The 19,086-nt window shown below is 42.9% G+C and overlaps 1 protein-coding gene across 4 annotated transcripts; it reads left to right on the top strand.

The window, feature by feature from the left end:
* The first annotated feature begins 1,293 nt into the window (after positions 1–1,293).
* SIAH1 (siah E3 ubiquitin protein ligase 1) lies at positions 1,294–18,492 on the top strand. Of its 4 annotated transcripts, none has more exons than XM_072346229.1 (3): positions 1,294–1,431; positions 10,954–11,098; positions 16,114–18,492. In XM_072346229.1, exon 3 carries the CDS (start codon positions 16,116–16,118, stop codon positions 16,962–16,964), a length of 849 nt encoding a protein of 282 aa, XP_072202330.1. In that variant the 5' UTR covers positions 1,294–1,431; positions 10,954–11,098; positions 16,114–16,115; the 3' UTR covers positions 16,965–18,492. The 4 variants fall into 4 exon arrangements, with proteins under 4 accessions (XP_072202330.1, XP_072202332.1, XP_072202331.1 ...); XM_072346228.1 differs by lacking the exon at positions 1,294–1,431 and adding an exon at positions 1,655–1,892; XM_072346231.1 differs by lacking the exon at positions 10,954–11,098.
* Positions 18,493–19,086: the final 594 nt, after the last annotated feature.

Here is a 19,086-nt window from a genome sequence, read left to right as displayed (position 1 = left end):
TCGCTACAGGGTCTGTTCCAGTAAGCTGGGCACATTTCAGAGCTGAGGTTGCCAAGAGCAAAGTGAGAGGATGCTGTGGTGAAGAAAGAGGTAAGGAAAAGTCCAGTTTCACTGCTCAAGGAACAAGTTTGTACTCCATGAAAGGCAAATGCTTATATTTATGCACTGATTTGATATAGGATTGTGACACTGTATCAATACTCGGTTTTTTTATAAGCAAAAAGTCAGTGTGGGATCAAAGCCTTAACAACAGATATATTTGGTAATAAACCACGCAGGTGAATTCCACTAATGCAAAGGCTTCTCTATATCTATACTGAAATCAAGGGTGGAAAAAATCCTCTAAGACTAATAACACAATGCTTTAGGAACACATCCTTCCAATAAAATAATAGTACTTATTCAGAATGTATTTTCTTAAGTATTCAGGAAGACAACCCTACTACAGGTTGGCAGTCATTGCCATGTGCACGCTTCCTCATGAATACTTAAGGAGAGAAGGCTACGTAGCCACTGTGAAGTTAAGTTACAACTGGGCAGTGAAGAAGTGTGCATGAGGAAGTTTTGCTTCTGTACCTGTTGTTCATTGGCAATAAGTAATCGGTACTGTTCACAGTTGGGAAGATACTTCATTAGCAGGTTTGATGCATATCTTGCTGCATCTCTGTGGTGCTGCACTTTGAAGGCAGCTTCTTCAAAGTAATCCTAACCATCTCTGAACTAAGAGCAGAATTGGCAGATTCAACATGGGAATGTTACACAAAGAAGGGCTTTCTGGTAACCAAGAGGAAGAAGTAGGATAGTGAGAACCAACTGGGTAACAATTTAAACTAGCCAAAAATCTGCTTTGGCTGCTCAAAAAAGAATTAAATAAAAAAACTGCAAACGTGTGTGTGTATATATATAACTGAAAGTAAAATAAACAGTGGCTCTCCTCTGGCAAACCGCTGAAGAGCTGCAGCAGATAACCAATCCAGCACTGCGTATGTGAGCACACTCACAATTACACGATTTCCTTCTGTTGAAGCGCTGCAAGTTACATACGCAGTTGGACTGGGGCCGGCCTGGGCCGCGTTATGCAAGGGCAGTGAGGGGGAGAGGCGGGAGTGCGGTGCAGCAGCCCGGGCTGCGGTGTGGACGTTACCGGGAGCTGCGGGACGAGCTCCAGCCGCGGCCGTTCTCCTTCCTTGGCGCATGGAGAGCCATTTTGCCGGAGCCCGGCTGGAACGCAGGGGCCGTGACGCCGCAGATGCCGTTGTGCCACAACAATCGCCTCCAGCCCGGGAGCGCTCCCCCTGAGCGGGGCGGGCGGACGCGAGGGGCCGAGGACCGAGCCCTGAGCACCGCGTCCTCTTTTTTGGCGGCGCCGCTCCGCGCTCGCGCTCCCACAGCGGAGCCGGGCGGCCACGGCGAAGCTCGGCGGAGACACAGGTGAGAGGCGACCGCGGTTCCGGGCCGAGAAGGGAGAGCAGAGGAGTCGGCCGGCCGGCGGGGACGAGCGGTCCCGGGGCCGAGCCCGGCGCCACCCCGCGGAGAGGCGCGGCTGGAGGAGCGCGGCCTTTGTTCCCCGCGCCGGCGGCGGGGCGGCCCGGCCCGCGCGCCGCTGCCGGGTGCGCGTGCGCGGGGGCGCTGCCGGCCGCGCGCCGCCGCCGCCCGCCCGCTTCGGGAGCGCGCGTGGCAGGCAGGAGAGCTCCGCCGCAGCCGGCGCGCCCCCGTGGCGGTGTCTCCTCGGCCGGCAGGCGGGAGGGAGCGAGGCAGGGAGCGCGCGGGCGGGTCGGGCCGGGCACCCAGCGTCTCGCCGAGCGCCGCGCGGCACGTCGCCCCGCAGCCCCGCGCTATCGGGGAGCCAGGCCGCCTGAGCGAGCGAGGTCCTGCCGGCCCAGCGCCCACAGGTGAGCGCGTCGCGGAGCGCGGCCCGGCGGCCTCGGCGCCTCGCCCCGAGAGGCCCCGCGCGGCGCCGAAGGGCTGCGGGCCGCCGCCCGCGGAAGGCCCCGACGCTGCCTCGGGGACGGCGCGGCGGCCTCCGAGGATACTCGGGATGAGGCCCCGGCGCGGCCTAAGCGCGGTCGGTTTCCTGCTCGCGTCCGGGCCGAGGCGGCCTCGCCCCGTGCGCCGAGGTGCGGCGGGGCCTCCCCGGCCGGGTCCGCCGGGTCCTGGAGGGAAAGGGGGACGGCGGCCGGGCGACGCCGAGCGGTGCCGCCCGGTTATTGTGCGCCGGGCTTGGGCCCGGCCCGGATCCAGCTTGGGGCCTGCCGCGCGGCCTGCGCGATTCGGCTGTGGGGCCGCCTGCCCCTTTGTGGGCCCGGCCCCGCCGTCGCCGCGCTTTGTGCGAGCCGGGCAACGCGCGCCGAAGGTCAGCCTGGCCGCGGCGGTGGGGGGAGCCTGGGGGCGGCCTGCGGGCTGGAGGGGGGCTGTGCAGGGGGAGGCTGTGCAGGAGGCACGGGCGGCTGCGTGCCCTGCTGTTCAGGTCCTGCGGGAGCAGCGCGTGGGGCAGATTCTTGTTTAGCTCTACGCGTTTAAAAGGCTGGAGACCTTCAGTGCTTTCCCTTTTACGCTCTTAGTCTTGAAACACTGGGAACAACAGCACGTATTGTAAGAGACAGTTCTTGAGGGTAAGAAGTGAGGCACTATTTCAGTGGTGAACTGGTGGCTCCTTTGAGTAGTTTGAGTTCACAGTTTGTAACAGCTGTAAATGTATTTCCTAATATTCTCTATTCAGTCCTTATTCCAACTGCTCTTGGCAAACACTAGATCTTCTTTGTAATGAGGGATTTGCTTCAGCGTTAAATAGGTAAAGTGACTTTACTTGTTTTGAGGTGTACGTGAGTGGTTTTTAGGAAGGCTTATATAGCAAACTGGAGTAGGTCATGAAGGATGTGGGATATCCACGCACAGGACATAGTTTCAGTTGTCTGTTTATCTCCCTCCTAAACTCAGAGGCCAGCGCTGTGCATTCCGGAGGGGGAGGTAGACGCAAAGGACTCTTTTCAACCCCAAGTTCCTCTAGCTTGTCTTCCAGAACGTTAGAGGTGCTGCAGTACAGGTAGACTGATGTTGAGGCTGGTACTTAAAATACGGATCTCTGGGCTGGTTAGCTGCTGCTGTACACCTGCCTAGACAATAAATTGCATTGCATATATTTCTGTCATTTGCTCTGTTATAATGACGTTGAAATTGAGTGCTAGAAATGATAATTGCATGAAGTTCAATGGAAATGGATGTTCTTAATTATCTTCAGCATTTGTATAGTAAGGAAGAGTTATGCAGGAAAACACAAGGTTAAGAACAATCTCTTGTATGCTTTTAAGAGTCTGTTGTGACCCACAAATTCTAAAAGATGCAATAATGAGCGTTTTCATCCTGAAAATGTGTCATGACGGAGTATCTTATCCATTAATCCATATTTACGTTGGTAAGGTTCAAATGCTTGTAGTCTTACTAGAGTGTACTATGAGTTAGCTCTGAAATCCAATGGCTCCAACGAAGTAGGTGTGAACTAAGGAAAGTAAATATTTTAAATAGCAGAAGTACTTTCTGTGCTTAGGCAGGAGTATTGCTGCTGCTGTCTGCTCCGCGCGAACTGAGAAAGGAGTGCCACATGGATGTCAAGGACACTTGCTCCCAGTGAATCCTGCTGGTCTGAATGCTCGAAGGAATCAGGCAGAATAGTTTTACAAGCTCTGGTCTTCATACAAAATATTCTGGAGAACTTGATATTCAGTTCTTATGAGAAACATAATATTCTGAAGTTAAAAGAGCTTTGTTTTATTTTTCTGCTTGCAGTAGCATTTGTAGTTTTTAACTGTTAGCTTTAAAAGTTGGGCAAAGTTTTGCCAAGTAGAATATCACTGTGTATGTTGCTTTAGCAGTTGTCTCGGTTTTGGAAGCTGCTGAACCATAGTAGTCAAGGTGAATGTAGATGAACCATAGTAGTCAAGGTGAATCAATGGTAACAGAAATTGTGGACACATATAAGGAACTAACTCTGTAACTGAGCTGTATTGCACCTTTCCGGTCTGTGGATGCTCAGGGTGAAGACTGATCCGTGCAGTTGTCTGCAGTTACCCAAATCCTTCACTGCTGTACCTCAGTGCAGGTAGTGCTTCATAAAAACAGGGAAGCACAGGGAGCCAGTCGCAGTGAAGCACGCTGTAAAGTCAAGCTCTAGTCCATCTCAGCTATTGGTTAAGGCTCAAAGCTTAGCTTTTCTTCTCTGAGGTGAACACTGAGGAGATGGCTTTTAATGGATTTTATGTTGGTGCTTTTTTTGTGTGTGGTTTTCTGTTTGTTTGGCTGTTTGTTGTTTTTGTTTGTTTGTTTTAATGAAAATTATCATTAAGAAAAAACTAGATATGTGGGGGGGATAAAAATAATAGTAGGAGATCTCCTTTTTGGTTCTGGTAGAAATACGCTGGAAGTAGAGACATCTTTTTCTCATTGAAATGTTTTCTGTTGTTTATTTGATTAATAAGAATACTTGGAGGCAGTTTACGCTTTTTCAGAGTGCATGTACTGTTAATATCTGAAATAGCATCAGTACCGTGTCATGGTAGAAATGCAGTTCTGCTCTGTGCTTTCTGTTACAGTATCGCATTGTGAACTAGCAGTGAAGAGGTGTGTATAAATACTGCATGCTCACTGCACGATGCAAGTTTTATGGAGTTTTTCCTGTTAGTTCTCAATTGTTTTTAACAGATGTTCCCAAGCTGCTGACTTGAGGTTGTTGGTTTGGGGTTTTTTTTGCCATGCTATAGATGCTAGCTATGCGAGGAAAGGAGAACAAAACCTGACAGTGATGCTCCATTAATACTCTTAGGTTTTATGTCATCCTTCATCTTAAAAAACAACAACAACAACAACAAAACAACCCAAAAAACAAAACCCAAAAACCTGTATACAAACACATGCCCATTCTAGTTCTAATCCCCAGTACAAGATATGCTTCTGTAATGTCCAGGACAACTATTTAAAATATATTCCCATTTGAGTTAATCTATAAAATGGTGATTTTTTTGGTGTGTGTTATTACAGGAATAACGAGAGATTTCATTACTAATACCCCAGTGCTTTAATCAGATAGAGCTAGATGATGACAGTGAACCAAATGGTGCATTTCTGATTGTGACTTGTTTCTCTTTGTAGAAGCACAGCACTGAGAGTTGAGTATGGAAGCTGAGATTGTCTGTTTTCAGTAGGAAGTAAAACATTGGAATGGTGACAATTGTCTTTGTCCTTGTGCATCCGGAAATGCGTTTATAAAATTACTATGAATATTTTCCTGCAGGGAAATGGATTTAGAAAGAACAGGAAATCCACCTGCAGACAGTTGTTGACTGTTTCCTTTTTTGTTTGCCTTATCTAGAAGCAATTGTGTGTCTTCTCTTGTAACAGCTGATGACCTTGCTGAGACAGTAAGAAAAGCAGAGGGTAATAATGTCTGTTGTTCGAAGTAGCCATCAGCTCCTTTAAAGTGCAACAGCAATTCTTTGTACTTTGGTGTCTGTGCTATGAAGCCTTTACGTTACATATTGATGTTCTTTCCTACATTTCTCACGTGTAATACCAAACAGAGCAAAATTTCATTTAGTCTTTGATGAAAGACAGCAGCGGCTTCTCAGTGTTTGTGTTTGTAGTTTGAATGCTGTCAAGGAGGAGGATGTAGAACGCCACAGTTTTAAGAGTTGTTCTCAAACACATGTTCAGATGAAACGTCGAAGGAAAAATATCTATGAAGGAAAATTGTATGTTACATTTTACGTATGTATAAATTGTCGGAAGATTGAAAAGGTTTAAGTGGAGGGAGGAGTATTTCAAAACAACTGGTGTTAAATAGGGAAGGGAAAGCTTGAAAATAAATTCATTTGTGTAAAGATTGCTAGAGCTGATGTTTAGATTAGAAATGCAGGTGTCTATAAGGTCAGCTCTTGTTTGTTTGTTGTAGATCTTTCATGAGAAAAAAGTTCTGTATTTTCTGTACCTTGTAAGGGATTGATAACTAGAACATTAGGTTTGTAAATGTTGTAAATCTTAGTATGTGCTTCTTTATGCCAAAACGTGATGTATACGCTGCTTTGAAGTGGATTTTAAAAGCGATTTCTTCTAATAGAAAGCTTTATTTCTAAACGACGTGATTTGTTGCTGTTAACATTTCAGTGTTAGAAAAGAAGAAGTAACAGAAGATGTAGCCCCGAGCAAGTTGTAGCATGCTGAGGGTAGGATTCTGTGCTACTGAAGACAACTCTGCTCTGGCTACCAGTGGTGACACCAGTGTTAACACTTGCAGTGAAGCTGGCATCAGTGTGAATGTGCAGTGGGGCTGTTTCATTGCCAGGTTCAGGAGAAAACTAATCACCTGTGAGCGGTGAGTGGGTAACTATTATCTGGTTCACTTCCCAGAATAGCCTCCTGCATGGTAACATAAGAGTTGCTGCAAGAGAAGTCATCCCCTCTTGTAGGAGTGCTTGGGATCAGAGTAAGTACAGACGTACAGCTGAGAGTCTTGCCCTCCCACTGCCAGCTCACTTTTGATATCTTCCTTGTGCCAGTGTAAGCACTCCTGTAGTTGTGCATGGCTGATTTTGCTGAATGCGATACCTTAAACAGAGATAAACCGTATGGGTACAAGGCAGCACAGCCATCCCCTGTAGTGGCAGCTTCCTTTTGTCTGTTGTAGGGATGGTGGGACTGCTCTCTGGCACACCGTGCACACGTGCCTGGAGTCCTGCAGCGCGGATCTGGCGGATTGTTCTTTGTACTGCAGATAAATCATTTTCTTCAGTTGTTTGTAATGGTATCTGAAGGCTCTTATGGAATATGTAAGCAAGCCGTTCTTAGAAGTGCTATTAAAATATTTAAGAGCCCTTAAAACATGCAATATTGCTAGTTTCTCTTTGAAAGACAGTACCTGTAGCTCACTTTTTTGCACCTTCTGACTTCTGTCTTAGGGTCAGCTATCTTAACTGTCCTGATTTTCTTGATTTACTTAGGGCCATTCTGGAAATCACATCTGAAACGCATACTTGTACATACATTCATGTATTGATGCATATATAACCCCATTTTAAGACGTACAGGATAAACTCTTAGTTAAAGCTAGATTTTAAATTGATGTGAATTCATTCAGTTTTGCATACAGGTGAGCCTCAAGCCTTGGTCTTTGCCCTCTGCTCCTGTGCATGTGCAGTTGTCTTCTGGTAAAAGCAGTGAAAATCTTGTCAGCTGATGCCTTGATTACTGAATTGTTTATTTTGAAGTGCACATAAACCCACATACATGTGTATAAATCATTGGGGTCATGAGTTGCATTTGCAGAATTTTTTCCCCCCTTTTTGGAGCATGGAGGAGTTAACGCAGTTGAGAAGTTTGCGTATGCCTCGTCCCCACGTGGCTGATAGCTGTGATTATGCAAGTGTGCTCAGGGTGTAATTGAAGACTGGTTGCACAGGTGTGACGGGGAAGATTTGGCTGGCAGATGTTGATGGTGTGCTGTAAAATTTTAGTTTGGCTTTTAGGTCAAGTACAATCATGTAAAACAGACAGTTTACAAATAAAAGCGGGCACTTGATAACAGAAGTTGAGATGGATGTTCATTTCAAACAGCACCTGTAAAGCAGTAATTTTAAGAGCATTTCTGTGTGTGTTAAAACATCTGCCGTCCGAAACAGCATTGTTTTAAATTGGGTGATCAGTTTAAAGAATAAGCATTGTTCTTTGTGCACATACTTCCAGGTATGTACAGATGCTGCTCTGCTAAAGAATAGAGTGGGAGGAAATAAGTATTTCATGAGGGCTGTTCCTTAACATGCATAGGAGGAAATAGAGTTACATGTGAAACTTTCGTTGTTTTCTAATTTTGAGTGCTTGATCATCCAACATGAAGCCTTTTTTTTCTTCGTAACACTCCAATAAAAGGAAAAGTTTACAGAATACTGAAGTTTACAATTGAATTTTAGATAGTCATTGTTAGGGTTTGATGTTCCAGATCCAGCGCTGCATCACACACTTGTTGTGATTTAACCACATGACAGGACGGGGGGACAATACTTTGCAGAGAAGGATGTAGTAATGTTTGAATCTAGAAAGTGCTGAGGGAGCACAAAGTGGCAGAAAGATGTATCTGCATCTGTCATCTCCCAGGCATTTGTAATGGCTTGTGTTTTATTTACTGTTTCAGTCTCAGCCTGACTTCAGAGCGATTATGGCTGGATTTTAATTCTGTATGCTGTGAAGCATTTCCCGGGTAATACAAATAAGTGAAATTGCACATTGTACTTCTTTTGATAACTGAACAGAAATTAATAGGGATGGAAGAAAATACAGTTCTCTGGTCTGAGAGCTGTTGTTCTGCTGAATATGGATCACTAGCTTCGAAACCTGGGTTGTTGGATCTTCACAGAGAAGGCTGAGAGAACTTTTTCTGGTAATACAAGGATTCCTCCAAAGAGGTTTCTATTACTGGCTTTCCATAAAATGTCAATGTAGAGCTGGTGGATCTTCAGATTGGATAAAATAAAATCAGTGAGAAGGATGTTGCAAATGCCTCGTCTCCCTAATTTGTCTCTCTGATGTAGAAAATGCTGGGCTTGGAAGAAGGCAGTTATCCATATATGAGCAGGACTTGGACCATCTTTGGAAAGTAATCGGTGATTGCAGTCCGACTGTTGCTGGATTAAGGACTGAGATATTAAAATAGTTTAACATAATGTCATTTAACGTCATGACATTTGGTTACTGCTGACTGGAAGTAAATTTGAAAAGGGTCTATAGAGTTACTTTAGTATCCTCGTGTTAATCCATTGCCTCTTGCATTGTCGTCTGAGACTTGCAGCTAAGCACAGTGCTTTAAAGGCAGGGAAGTAGGTGCTTGTGGTGACTCAGACACTTGTGATGGAGCAGGAAGTAACCCCAGGTCTGCCCCGAATATCCCACACCACAGACTGCTCAGTACCACTAATTCTGCTTTTCAGGTCTCAAGGAACGCTGAAACTTCTTGTGTAACATAGTGGTTGGTGGAGTCAGCAGTGCACTGTGTTTCTGGTTGCTGTGCCTGAGGTTGATAAGATAAACTGAAAAGTGCTTTTGTTTGTAAGATTAAGCCATGTTCTAAAACTAGAAAACTCTTCATGGAAATTGTGTTCTGAGGAAAGAAAAGAATGTGGAGCCAGTGCTCTGTGCAGAAATAGGACCACGTAAACTTACCTGTAACCACATTTAAGAGTGCATTTAAGAGTGCAAGTAGCACTGTAATAACAATTAAAAACATGAATTTAAATGGTGAAAGTTGAATCCTTATGCTATAGTACAGCAGGAACAGTTGATTCAGAACTGATGAGCAGAGAACAAATAAGGTACTTAAACAGCCTTGAGTTTAGTGGAGACACATGTACGTCAAAGAATGGATGCTAATAACACAGGGCATGTAAAAATAGGAACTGAAGGAAATGAAGTACTGAAAAGTTTAAAACAATCACTATACTATGAACATTTTGTTTCAAAATGCCATTTCTTATGCACTTTATCCCATTTGTGTGTGGTGTGAGAGAAAATGAGGACATTGTCTTTCTGTCATTCTCTTAAATGTTCTCATTCTCACTCCAGCTCACTTCAAGAGATTAAATACCAGAACTGGAAAAGGCACAGTTGGATATCTTTTTTATAGGAAGGAATCAGATCTGTGAGTCGCAGTGTACGGCTTTCAGTGCCACCGCTGTGGGGTCGTACTTGAAACCCACACATCATAGTACATCTGTGTTTGACATACCTTGTGGCAGGAAGATCTCTGTGCCCTCCCATACACGGTCACGCTCCACAGGCAGGTTACCCATCCTTCACACGTATCCACTGTGTTCCAGCATGCAGCCCTGTGTACAGGAGTACAGAACAGATTAAAGAACACAAGAATCAAGTGGTACTTAAGACAAAAGTACGTGTGAACCTAAGAAAAAAATGGAGAGGTTTGTATTGAAATAGTCAGTATATCTAATCCTTTTCTGACTCTTCTACAGAGCAGCTCTTGTGTTTTATGATTGGTCTCCTGTGAGCCATGTCTTTCTGGAATCAGGTCAGGTTGTTTTGATGGTCTGTTCTCTAGTACTGTTGTTATGCAGGAAAGTTTGAGTATAAAATAGATACAGAATTGGAATAGTTATTGCAGGAAGATTTTGTATGTGAAAGCACATCAAAGCATCGATATTCCTTTCAGTTTAGCTTTATTGAGTTAAGGTAGGCACTTCTATGCCACACCCTCTTCCCTGTGTCTGCCACAGACACAGCAGTGGTGATGCAATATTGCATGGCAGTTACAGTATACAGTGAAGACTATAGTTTTTGCAAAATCACACTGAGGAGAGAAAGGCAGCCCTCAAATTGTTGCACTTGGTAGGACTTGCTGTTAACACTTACAGGGTCGTTCTGTGCTTATTTGTTTTTCCTCAACTTGTATCTAGAGTCCATCTATGATATCTCACGGAGCAGAATTCAGTGCTTTCTGCTTCAGGTGCTTCTGAGTGCATGAAAAATACTTTATTGTTTTCCCCTGGCACTTACTGAGTAGCTGCTCACTTTGGATGCCTTGCTTACTTTTATTGCTGGAACTTTTGATAAGGTAACTGCCAGTGTTTGTAGACTGAATTAGTGTTTCAGGATGATCCTGATGTACTGCAGTTCAGTTTGCTTTAGTCATGGTAAAAGGAAATAAGATATTGCTCACATATAAATAAATCACTTAAAGCTGTTTTCCCTGTTGCTAGTTGTTCATGTGGAGTTTTACACGTTCTCATATGAATTGTGTCTTTATTGTGTTAGATTCTGTGGTTTTTTCCATGCTTTACCTCAGTTAGCATTGCTGTGCTCAAACTGTGGCAGACTGCAGGAAGGTGCACTCAGTTTGGTAGCCAGAGGAGGCTGCGGTACGGGACGGCTGTTCTGAATTCAAACCAGTTTGTTGTGCTGTAGGTTCCAGGTGTGGGCATGCTGGAGGTTCAGGTGTCCTCTGTCAAGGAATGCTCTGACCACTGACTGACTGCTGATACTGACACTGAAGACACAGAGCTGGTGAGCAGAGAAAAGAGGAGGGCTTGGTCACAGAGCACCGCTAAAGGTACAGTGCAAGAATGTGAATCTCTGAACAGTAATTCTATATCACCATCTTGACTCCTCTGTGATGGGTGGGGACCTGCAGTATCATCAGCAAGCTGAGTTAGTTACTTGTTTCTGAAAAGGAAAAATACAGTGAACTCCTATTTGGAAATGATCCACAATCTCTTAATGCCAGCGTTTGGTTTTGATTTGTATTTAAAGAATGCTTCTTTTTCTTCTATATTTATAACTTTGTGTAATGGAAAAGATTGTTTTGCTAGCCTGTCTTTCATCACAGTAGACAACTACATATCAGTTGTTTTTGTTTATAGCAGCTTACATAATGTATCTCTGCATTTTCTTTTTCTAGTGGTGGCTTTTAATTTGGATTGAATTTTCAGAAATTTCACTTCTAGTTTCTTTTATTTCTGTTCTGCTTCCTCTCCTTTCAAGCTCAAAAAAATAAAAGAGATGAGATAAAAGTCACATAGTGCTATATAATACTTCTTTGATGGCCTGAGTGTACAAATCAGTCCATTTTCTTCTTTAATTCTAAGCATAAATATGTGTGAGCCTTGGAATGTTCTCTAATTATATAGTACAGACTGAATGGGCCAGACACAGGATTTTTGCTTTTGATCAGAGATTTCTGGTTTTCATTCTAGAATGAAATCCGGGATGTTATTGGTTAGTATTGTTTCTTCTATGTATTTTATTTCAGAATTCATCTCTGTGCAGGACTAGAGTCTCCAAGCAGTACAGTCTCAGATACTCAATGCTAGCTTTGATCTTGAGTCTTTGGAATTTATACACCGAATTGCAAAGTCCTGGTTTGCTGTGTATGGGTTATTCACTTGAAATTGATGAAGTGCTTTGTTTCCATATTTTATGTGGTTGTTGTACACCTTGTTTAGGTTGCTCTTTCTTCCTAATTATACGTCATAAAATTATTGGGAAGAAAACCTTTGGCAGCTTGGAACAGGCAACACCTGGGTGGGTGTTTAATGTCCTGGCAGAGATAGGAGAAAGCTAATGACAGTGGTTAAAGTGAAATACCACTTGCCAAGACTCAGGTTTTTGTATTGGATTAGATACATGTCAGTACAGTTAAACGGGTGTAATAACATAGTGCTCGTGTTTACACAGTGCTGTTTGCATCTGCTGCAGATGCTGAGTTTGGAAAAGATCAGGATTGCCCACTGGTAATGGCTCAGCTGGTGGTAGCATTCTGTACAAGGGAACATATATGGTAGCATCAGACACATGTTGAGTGTTAGGGTCTGATGGTTCACTGCAGATGATCACAAAGAGGATGACCAGTCCCATGATTATATAAATCCATTGAGGTTTCTCTTCCTGCCTATTGGAGGGGGATGTTGGTAGGGAATCACTTTCTGGAGGTGCAAGGAAAGACTACCTGCAATTTTAGGCAGACTGGCTCACTACAAGGTAATAGAAATTGTTGTCATTTTGTGTGAAAAGGAGATGAACTGGACAGATGATACCTTCTGACTTTGTTTTCCAAAATGAAATAATCATGAAAGCTGCCATTTTGTTATTTTTAAAACTTTGTCTTGGCTCAAAATATTCTTTTTCATTGGAATGCTGTGGCTTTTGGTTGTTAAGCAGGAAGAGATGTATTATTTTACAGATATTCACAAACTACTCTCAGCGGTGCTTGCTGCCAACACGCTTGGTGCTGTATGGATCTGCTGCAGTGTGGTGGTGCTGAGGGCAGTGCACGGTACTACCATAGCACCTGCTGAAACCTCTTTCCTTTCAGTTTTGCTGTGCATTGGCTGTTGTGAATGCAGGAGGGGACAGAGGGAAGGTACATTCCTTGGGAAATAGTTTTCAGAAATGTTAAGGACATGGCTGAGGAGTGGGCTTGTACACAGCACCAACAATTTATGAGTGTTATGAATATTGAATTGTGCACATTTCTGATGCAGTGGCTAACTGGATCTACGCTTAGTTATCGTAAGGTGTTTTTCTGTCCTTGCACCACTCTTAGGCATTACACAGATGTTTTTCTTGTTTCAAACACTAAGGTAACTGTGCAGATATTTTGTGGTGGTTTGTTGTTTTTTCTTTTCTTCCCCTAACACTAATACTGTTACCTTCTCAAAAGGTATTTAAGGCATTATTTCCCAGTGTAATCTATTGAGAGACAGTAAAGGTATTGGAAAACTGGATGGTGTTAGCCTGAGGGCATCAAAAATATCCTCTATTTCAGTGGAATTAGTTACGTTTGGATTCCAGGGTGGTGTTAGAAACTAGTGACTTGGAGAGGTGAGAAGCTGAGATGGCATAAGTCTATTCATATGTACTGTTCTTACTTCCATGGCACGTGAGTTCTTTCTAAACTTTTCTTGAAGCTGCTTTCCCTGTGACTGCACGTCTGCTGGGATGTTCAGTCAGACTGTTGCACCTTCCTGCTCTCACCGTGACTTTACCTTGGGGGTTTCACAGCCCATATAGGTGTTGTGTGATGCTGCACACTCACAGCTCCATATGGGGCTGGCGGCTGCTGGGACAGCCATGCGCGGCAGGAGGCAGAGCCCCGAGCACTTTGCACGGCTTACTGAGTGCCCAGCCCTTGGCACGTGCTCCACAGGTTGCTGCTGCTTGTTTTCTTCATCTCAGCTCCTAGGTCGGAAACTTCCTTGACTCTCACCTGGTGGGACTTACAGTGATGAATCATAAGCATACTGTGTGTTTTCTCAATGTCTTCTGTTAAGAGCATCAAACCTTAGAACTTGCATGCATTATGGAGCCAGTAAGAGCTTCTGCAATCTGCCTTGACCAGAACCTGAATTTCAAGTAGTAGGAAAGCATTTTTAAGATCGCTTTCCTGACTCAGGTAGTGCAGCCTGGCTTTGTCTGAGAGCAGAACAGCTCTTGGCAGTGTGTTCCCATTCTGCCTGTGCCGAAGTGTGCCTCATGAGATCTGTGGCCCCATGGCTCCCAGGAGGTGATGCTATCACGTGCTTCCTGTGCTGCTGCTGGCCATCAGTGGGCTGGGCTGGTTTCACCCAAGGCAGAGCTGTCCTCAGGCTTCAGTTAGGGAGTGTTAAGATGTATCCCCTTTTTACTCAGCTGGTTAAACTTATGCAATTTGTTCCATGTTTCAAACAGTAGGGGTTGCTGACCAGAAACAAACCAGCACCCTGCAGTTTGTTGGCGATGCTTATGCACTTGCTTCTAGTGTGTGGAGCAAAGCTAATGGCAAATGTTGTGCATAGGGTTGTGTTGTTTTGGGTTCATTTGTGCTTTTTTTTTTTTTTTTTTTTTTTTTAAATCTGTAGAAAATGTTTTGTAACTAAAAATACAATTAATCTTTTATTTCCAGTCAGGTTTTGGTTGGTAATTTGTTGAGAAAGTTTGAAAAAGGCAAATACAGGTTAATTGTATAATGCTATAAACGCTTGGATTTGCCATTACCTTGTATGTTTTAAGACATCTATGAAAATTTACTACTTTTACTTTTCCATTGTGAGGCATTATTCATCTTTTATGTTCACAAATGATGGGAACTGAGGCTTCGGCAGGTTTGGGCTTGGTGAACTGCAGTTTCTTGCATTGTCCAGTTTGTTCCACGCTTGTTCATTGCAGTGGCTCACTCGGTTCACAGATTCCTGTGCATTCTGGCTCCCTGCTTGGTGGGGTGGCACTCTGCTGTGTTTGAGGGCTGGGCACAGGCAGGAGTGCTGCCAAACCAGAGCTGTGCAGTGCCTTCCTCAGTGCTTCTGAAGCATTGAAAGCTGAGGTGGAAAGTGCATCTGCATGCAAGGTCCTTGTGCGAAGCTTGGAGGCTGCTTACCTTTCTGTGGTACGGGGCTCCCCGAGGTGTTATCAGCCTGAGCAAAGCTTACCCGGCCAGTCAGACTGCCTGCAGAACAGTAGTTTTCCTGGTGGTGTCTGTGGGTTCTGGGGATCAGGAGGTATGGATGCAAGTAAGATGAAGCACACGCAGACTTTTCCAGCATCAAGGGATAAGTTGTTTGCTTCCTGGAATCTCATAGTTTGTTCATCGCATGCCCTGAATAGCGCATGCCTTGCTGAAGCACGCGCAGTATGCTGCTTTGTGGTATCTAGTCCAAGTATGAGTAAGCTTGTTTGTGGTTGAAATAATTCTAAATATGGGAAGCTTGCCTATTGCTTAATATTCCCATGTCAAATATAAAGGAGATTAAAGATAAAGTTTAATTTTGGTTTTATACAAACACAAACAGGTACAGAGCCGATGTACTTGCACAGAAACACTTAGGGTGGATAAGAATGTTTCTATGTAATGGATTCCAATTATCTCCTGTATCTTATTTGTTTATTTATTTATTTTTGTATTTCCTGGTGTCTTCATACATGGTTTAGTTCAGCAAGTGGAAGCAATGGATGTGTTTTAAGCTATAGAAGTGACAAGTCAATATCCTATCCTGGGAAGGAGCTGCCTAATAATCTTCCTAGCTGTGTTTTCCCTTGTTACTGGTGGTTTGTTGTTATTTTTTAGTTATCCTGATACAGTAGGTATGATTATGGTATTCAAGCTTTTTATTTTTTCATTTCAAATGGCTGTTTTTTTCTACGTCAAGCTTAAAACTCAGCTTTAGATTTGTTACGTAGCATGCCCAGTTGTTACACCCACCTGATGGAATGTTTTGTAAGTAAGTGCAATATAAGAAGAAACAACAGCAAAAATCAGCAAAACAACACAAATCTTTGAAGATTTTGGTTACGCTTAGTACTTCTTCACACCTTTACCCTGCAGCTTCCAATAGGTAAATTCCAGCTCAGAACAGTGAGCAGAACATCTTTCCTTTTTAGACCTGTGTTGTATCAGTATCTGTCCTCTGGAGCACAGCTGGAAATCCACACAAAGTACGCACAGTTGCACTGTATGTTTGGTTTTTGCTTCTTTTTGTCTAATTTATTTTAATATTTTTTTTGTAATCAAGAAATACGGTATGCAGAATAAAATAACATGTGTTTAGATATCATCTCTGCAGTATCCTCATTCTTTTTTCTCTTCTCTTATAGAAATGAGCCGTCAGACTGCTACAGCACTACCTACAGGTACTTCAAAGTGTACGCCATCGCAGAGAGTGCCTGCGCTGACTGGCACTACAGCTTCCAATAATGACTTGGCTAGTCTCTTTGAGTGTCCTGTCTGTTTTGACTATGTGCTGCCACCAATTCTTCAGTGTCAGAGTGGCCACCTTGTTTGTAGCAACTGTCGCCCCAAACTTACGTGCTGTCCAACTTGCCGAGGCCCGCTGGGCTCCATTCGTAACCTGGCTATGGAGAAAGTTGCCAATTCTGTACTATTCCCGTGTAAATATGCCTCTTCTGGATGTGAGATAACTCTGCCACACACAGAAAAAGCAGACCATGAGGAGCTATGTGAGTTTAGGCCTTATTCCTGTCCATGTCCTGGTGCTTCATGTAAATGGCAAGGTTCTCTGGATGCTGTAATGCCACATCTGATGCATCAACATAAGTCAATTACAACACTTCAGGGAGAAGATATAGTGTTCCTTGCTACAGACATTAATCTTCCTGGTGCTGTTGACTGGGTTATGATGCAGTCTTGCTTTGGCTTTCATTTCATGTTAGTATTGGAGAAACAGGAAAAATATGATGGTCACCAGCAGTTCTTTGCGATTGTACAGCTGATAGGAACACGCAAGCAAGCAGAAAACTTTGCTTATCGACTTGAGTTAAACGGTCATAGGCGGCGACTGACTTGGGAAGCAACTCCTCGATCTATCCATGAGGGAATTGCAACAGCCATTATGAATAGTGACTGTCTAGTCTTTGACACCAGCATTGCACAGCTCTTTGCAGAAAATGGCAATTTAGGCATCAACGTAACTATATCGATGTGTTGAAATGGCAATCAAACCTCTTCAGGCCAGTGTTTAAAACCATTGCATTTAATTTAGCAGAAACTAGGGTAACCATCGTTGACTGTCAGACAAATTATTTGGTAGATGGAGGATAGACATATATGAAGGTTAATAAAAGGAAAGGCTGTTAAATTACAGGAAGCAGTTGCATGTAGTAACACTAATATATTTAAAATAAGTCAACAGTAAACCACTGAAAATATATATACACCCAAAATGGGCATCTTTTGTATTAAGAATTGATTCTACAGGAAATGTTGTAAAATAATTCTAAAAACTTGTTTGTAGATTGATTGTACTGTTGAAAAGGAAACTGTTTCGTGTTTTTGTTTGTGTTCTTTTCCTCCCCCTTTGACTGACAAGCCATGTTGAGCGGTTTGGGCTTTGGCCGCTGCTTCCCGCGCCCCTCCCCCCCTCCTTTGTAAGTCACTACATAGTATTGCTGCTGTTTGTGTATATTTTTTGTGTATTTGCTAATTTTTATTAACTTCTAGTTTTTCATTAAATAAATATGACTTTCTTTTCTGTAATTCAGGTTTTTCTCTTTTTTTTTTTCTTTTTTGTATCTTTAAAAATTTAACTACAGGTGTCATCTTTTGATATGCATAATTGCTATGGTAAAATCAATATTTCTGTATGTTTGGTAAATTTTGTCTCTTTCCAGTAGTCAATTAATCGGTGATACTGTTCTTAATTGAGCTATTTTGTGAATGTACTGAACTTGAAAGGAGTAATTATGTTCAAAGATGTATCAGGAAAGGAAGCTCCTTTAAAAACAGGTCTAGATGTTGTTGTACTTTGAGTTATGATCTAACAAAAGTGAATTACAAAGATTTTTCCGCATTTAAAAAAAACCAATCACGTTTCAAATTCAGAGATGCTTAGAAACTCTACTGCATCCTTCTGTTTGTTGGTTTTCCAGTACAAAGAAGGTATTGTCTTACACACTGTTTGTAACTATACAGCAGGCCATTTGTTTAACAACAAACGAAAACACCAAAAAACAAAGAAAGGGCAGTAAGAATGAGATGTTTTCAGTCTTTTTACATTTCTCGTTAAAAAAATACCTGGCAAATTTAGAAACAATTTTTTTGCTTTGTGCTTTAGCTCAAAGTTTGACACACTATTTACTCTTGCTCACTTTCTTGTCCTACTTTCTCTTGGTTGTTACTGAGGTAATTTTCTTGAACTGATTTTTGTATATTATTTTGGTGATATGATACACAGTCAAATGCAAGTAATCTCTTACAGATATGATTCACCAGCCGTAACAGCTTTTGTAAGATACGGGCTTTGTGCAGACTGCCTCTATGTGAAAAAAAATTAACCATGAATGTATATGGTGTTTGTGTTACAAAACAGATGCAAAGAAAAAAAGGATAAGGTGAAAAGCTGTTTCATCTCCAGCTATTTAAAGGCAATCTTTGTCAAACCTAGTAGTATTGGACATCTGTTTGGAGAGGTAGCCTATTAATTCCTTTTGTAACACATTAAAATACGGTTTATTTACTGTGCACTGTCTTTAACTTTCTTATCAGAAATAGATCTATTAAGACAACTCTTGTTCATATTATTTTGATGCATGATGAGGTAAGTAATTCTACAGGTAAGGAACATAAAGCCTATCAAGTTGGATTCATAAAATAATAGAGAAGCAGTTGGTGTCATGTAATGAAGAAAAGTTTCATTAACTAAAATGAGGTATTTAGGCTGTTGGAACTGTGCACAGATTTAATGTAGGAGATGTATCTATTGCCACAGGATAACCATACATTTTTCAGGAGGAGAGAATCCTTCAGTCTAGCATTTCCTTAAATGTGTGCAGTCTTTGGAATTCAGTACTCACTCTTACCTGATTAAGTGTGCCTACATTTACTTGAGTTTTGTCTTCTGGTCTGCTGACAGAAACTTGGCTAAATACGCAAAATTATTTTTATAGGCATAGACCCACTCCCCCCATTGGCTGGCTTGGAGCAAAGGTTATGTGCTCATGTTATCTGCTTTTCAGCTCAGGTTTTGAAAGGAAATTGAGCTTAAGAGCCTTCTAGGGTCACCCTGAGCAGTCTGGTACTTGCAACTTGAGTACCACAGGGCTGTGTAAGTG

This window comes from Excalfactoria chinensis, chromosome 11 (genome assembly GCF_039878825.1).
Source record: "Excalfactoria chinensis isolate bCotChi1 chromosome 11, bCotChi1.hap2, whole genome shotgun sequence".
NCBI classification, from domain to species: domain Eukaryota; kingdom Metazoa; phylum Chordata; class Aves; order Galliformes; family Phasianidae; genus Excalfactoria; species Excalfactoria chinensis.
The sequence above is the reverse complement of the archived record's forward strand: the minus strand, read 5'-3'. Positions and strand labels throughout refer to the sequence as shown.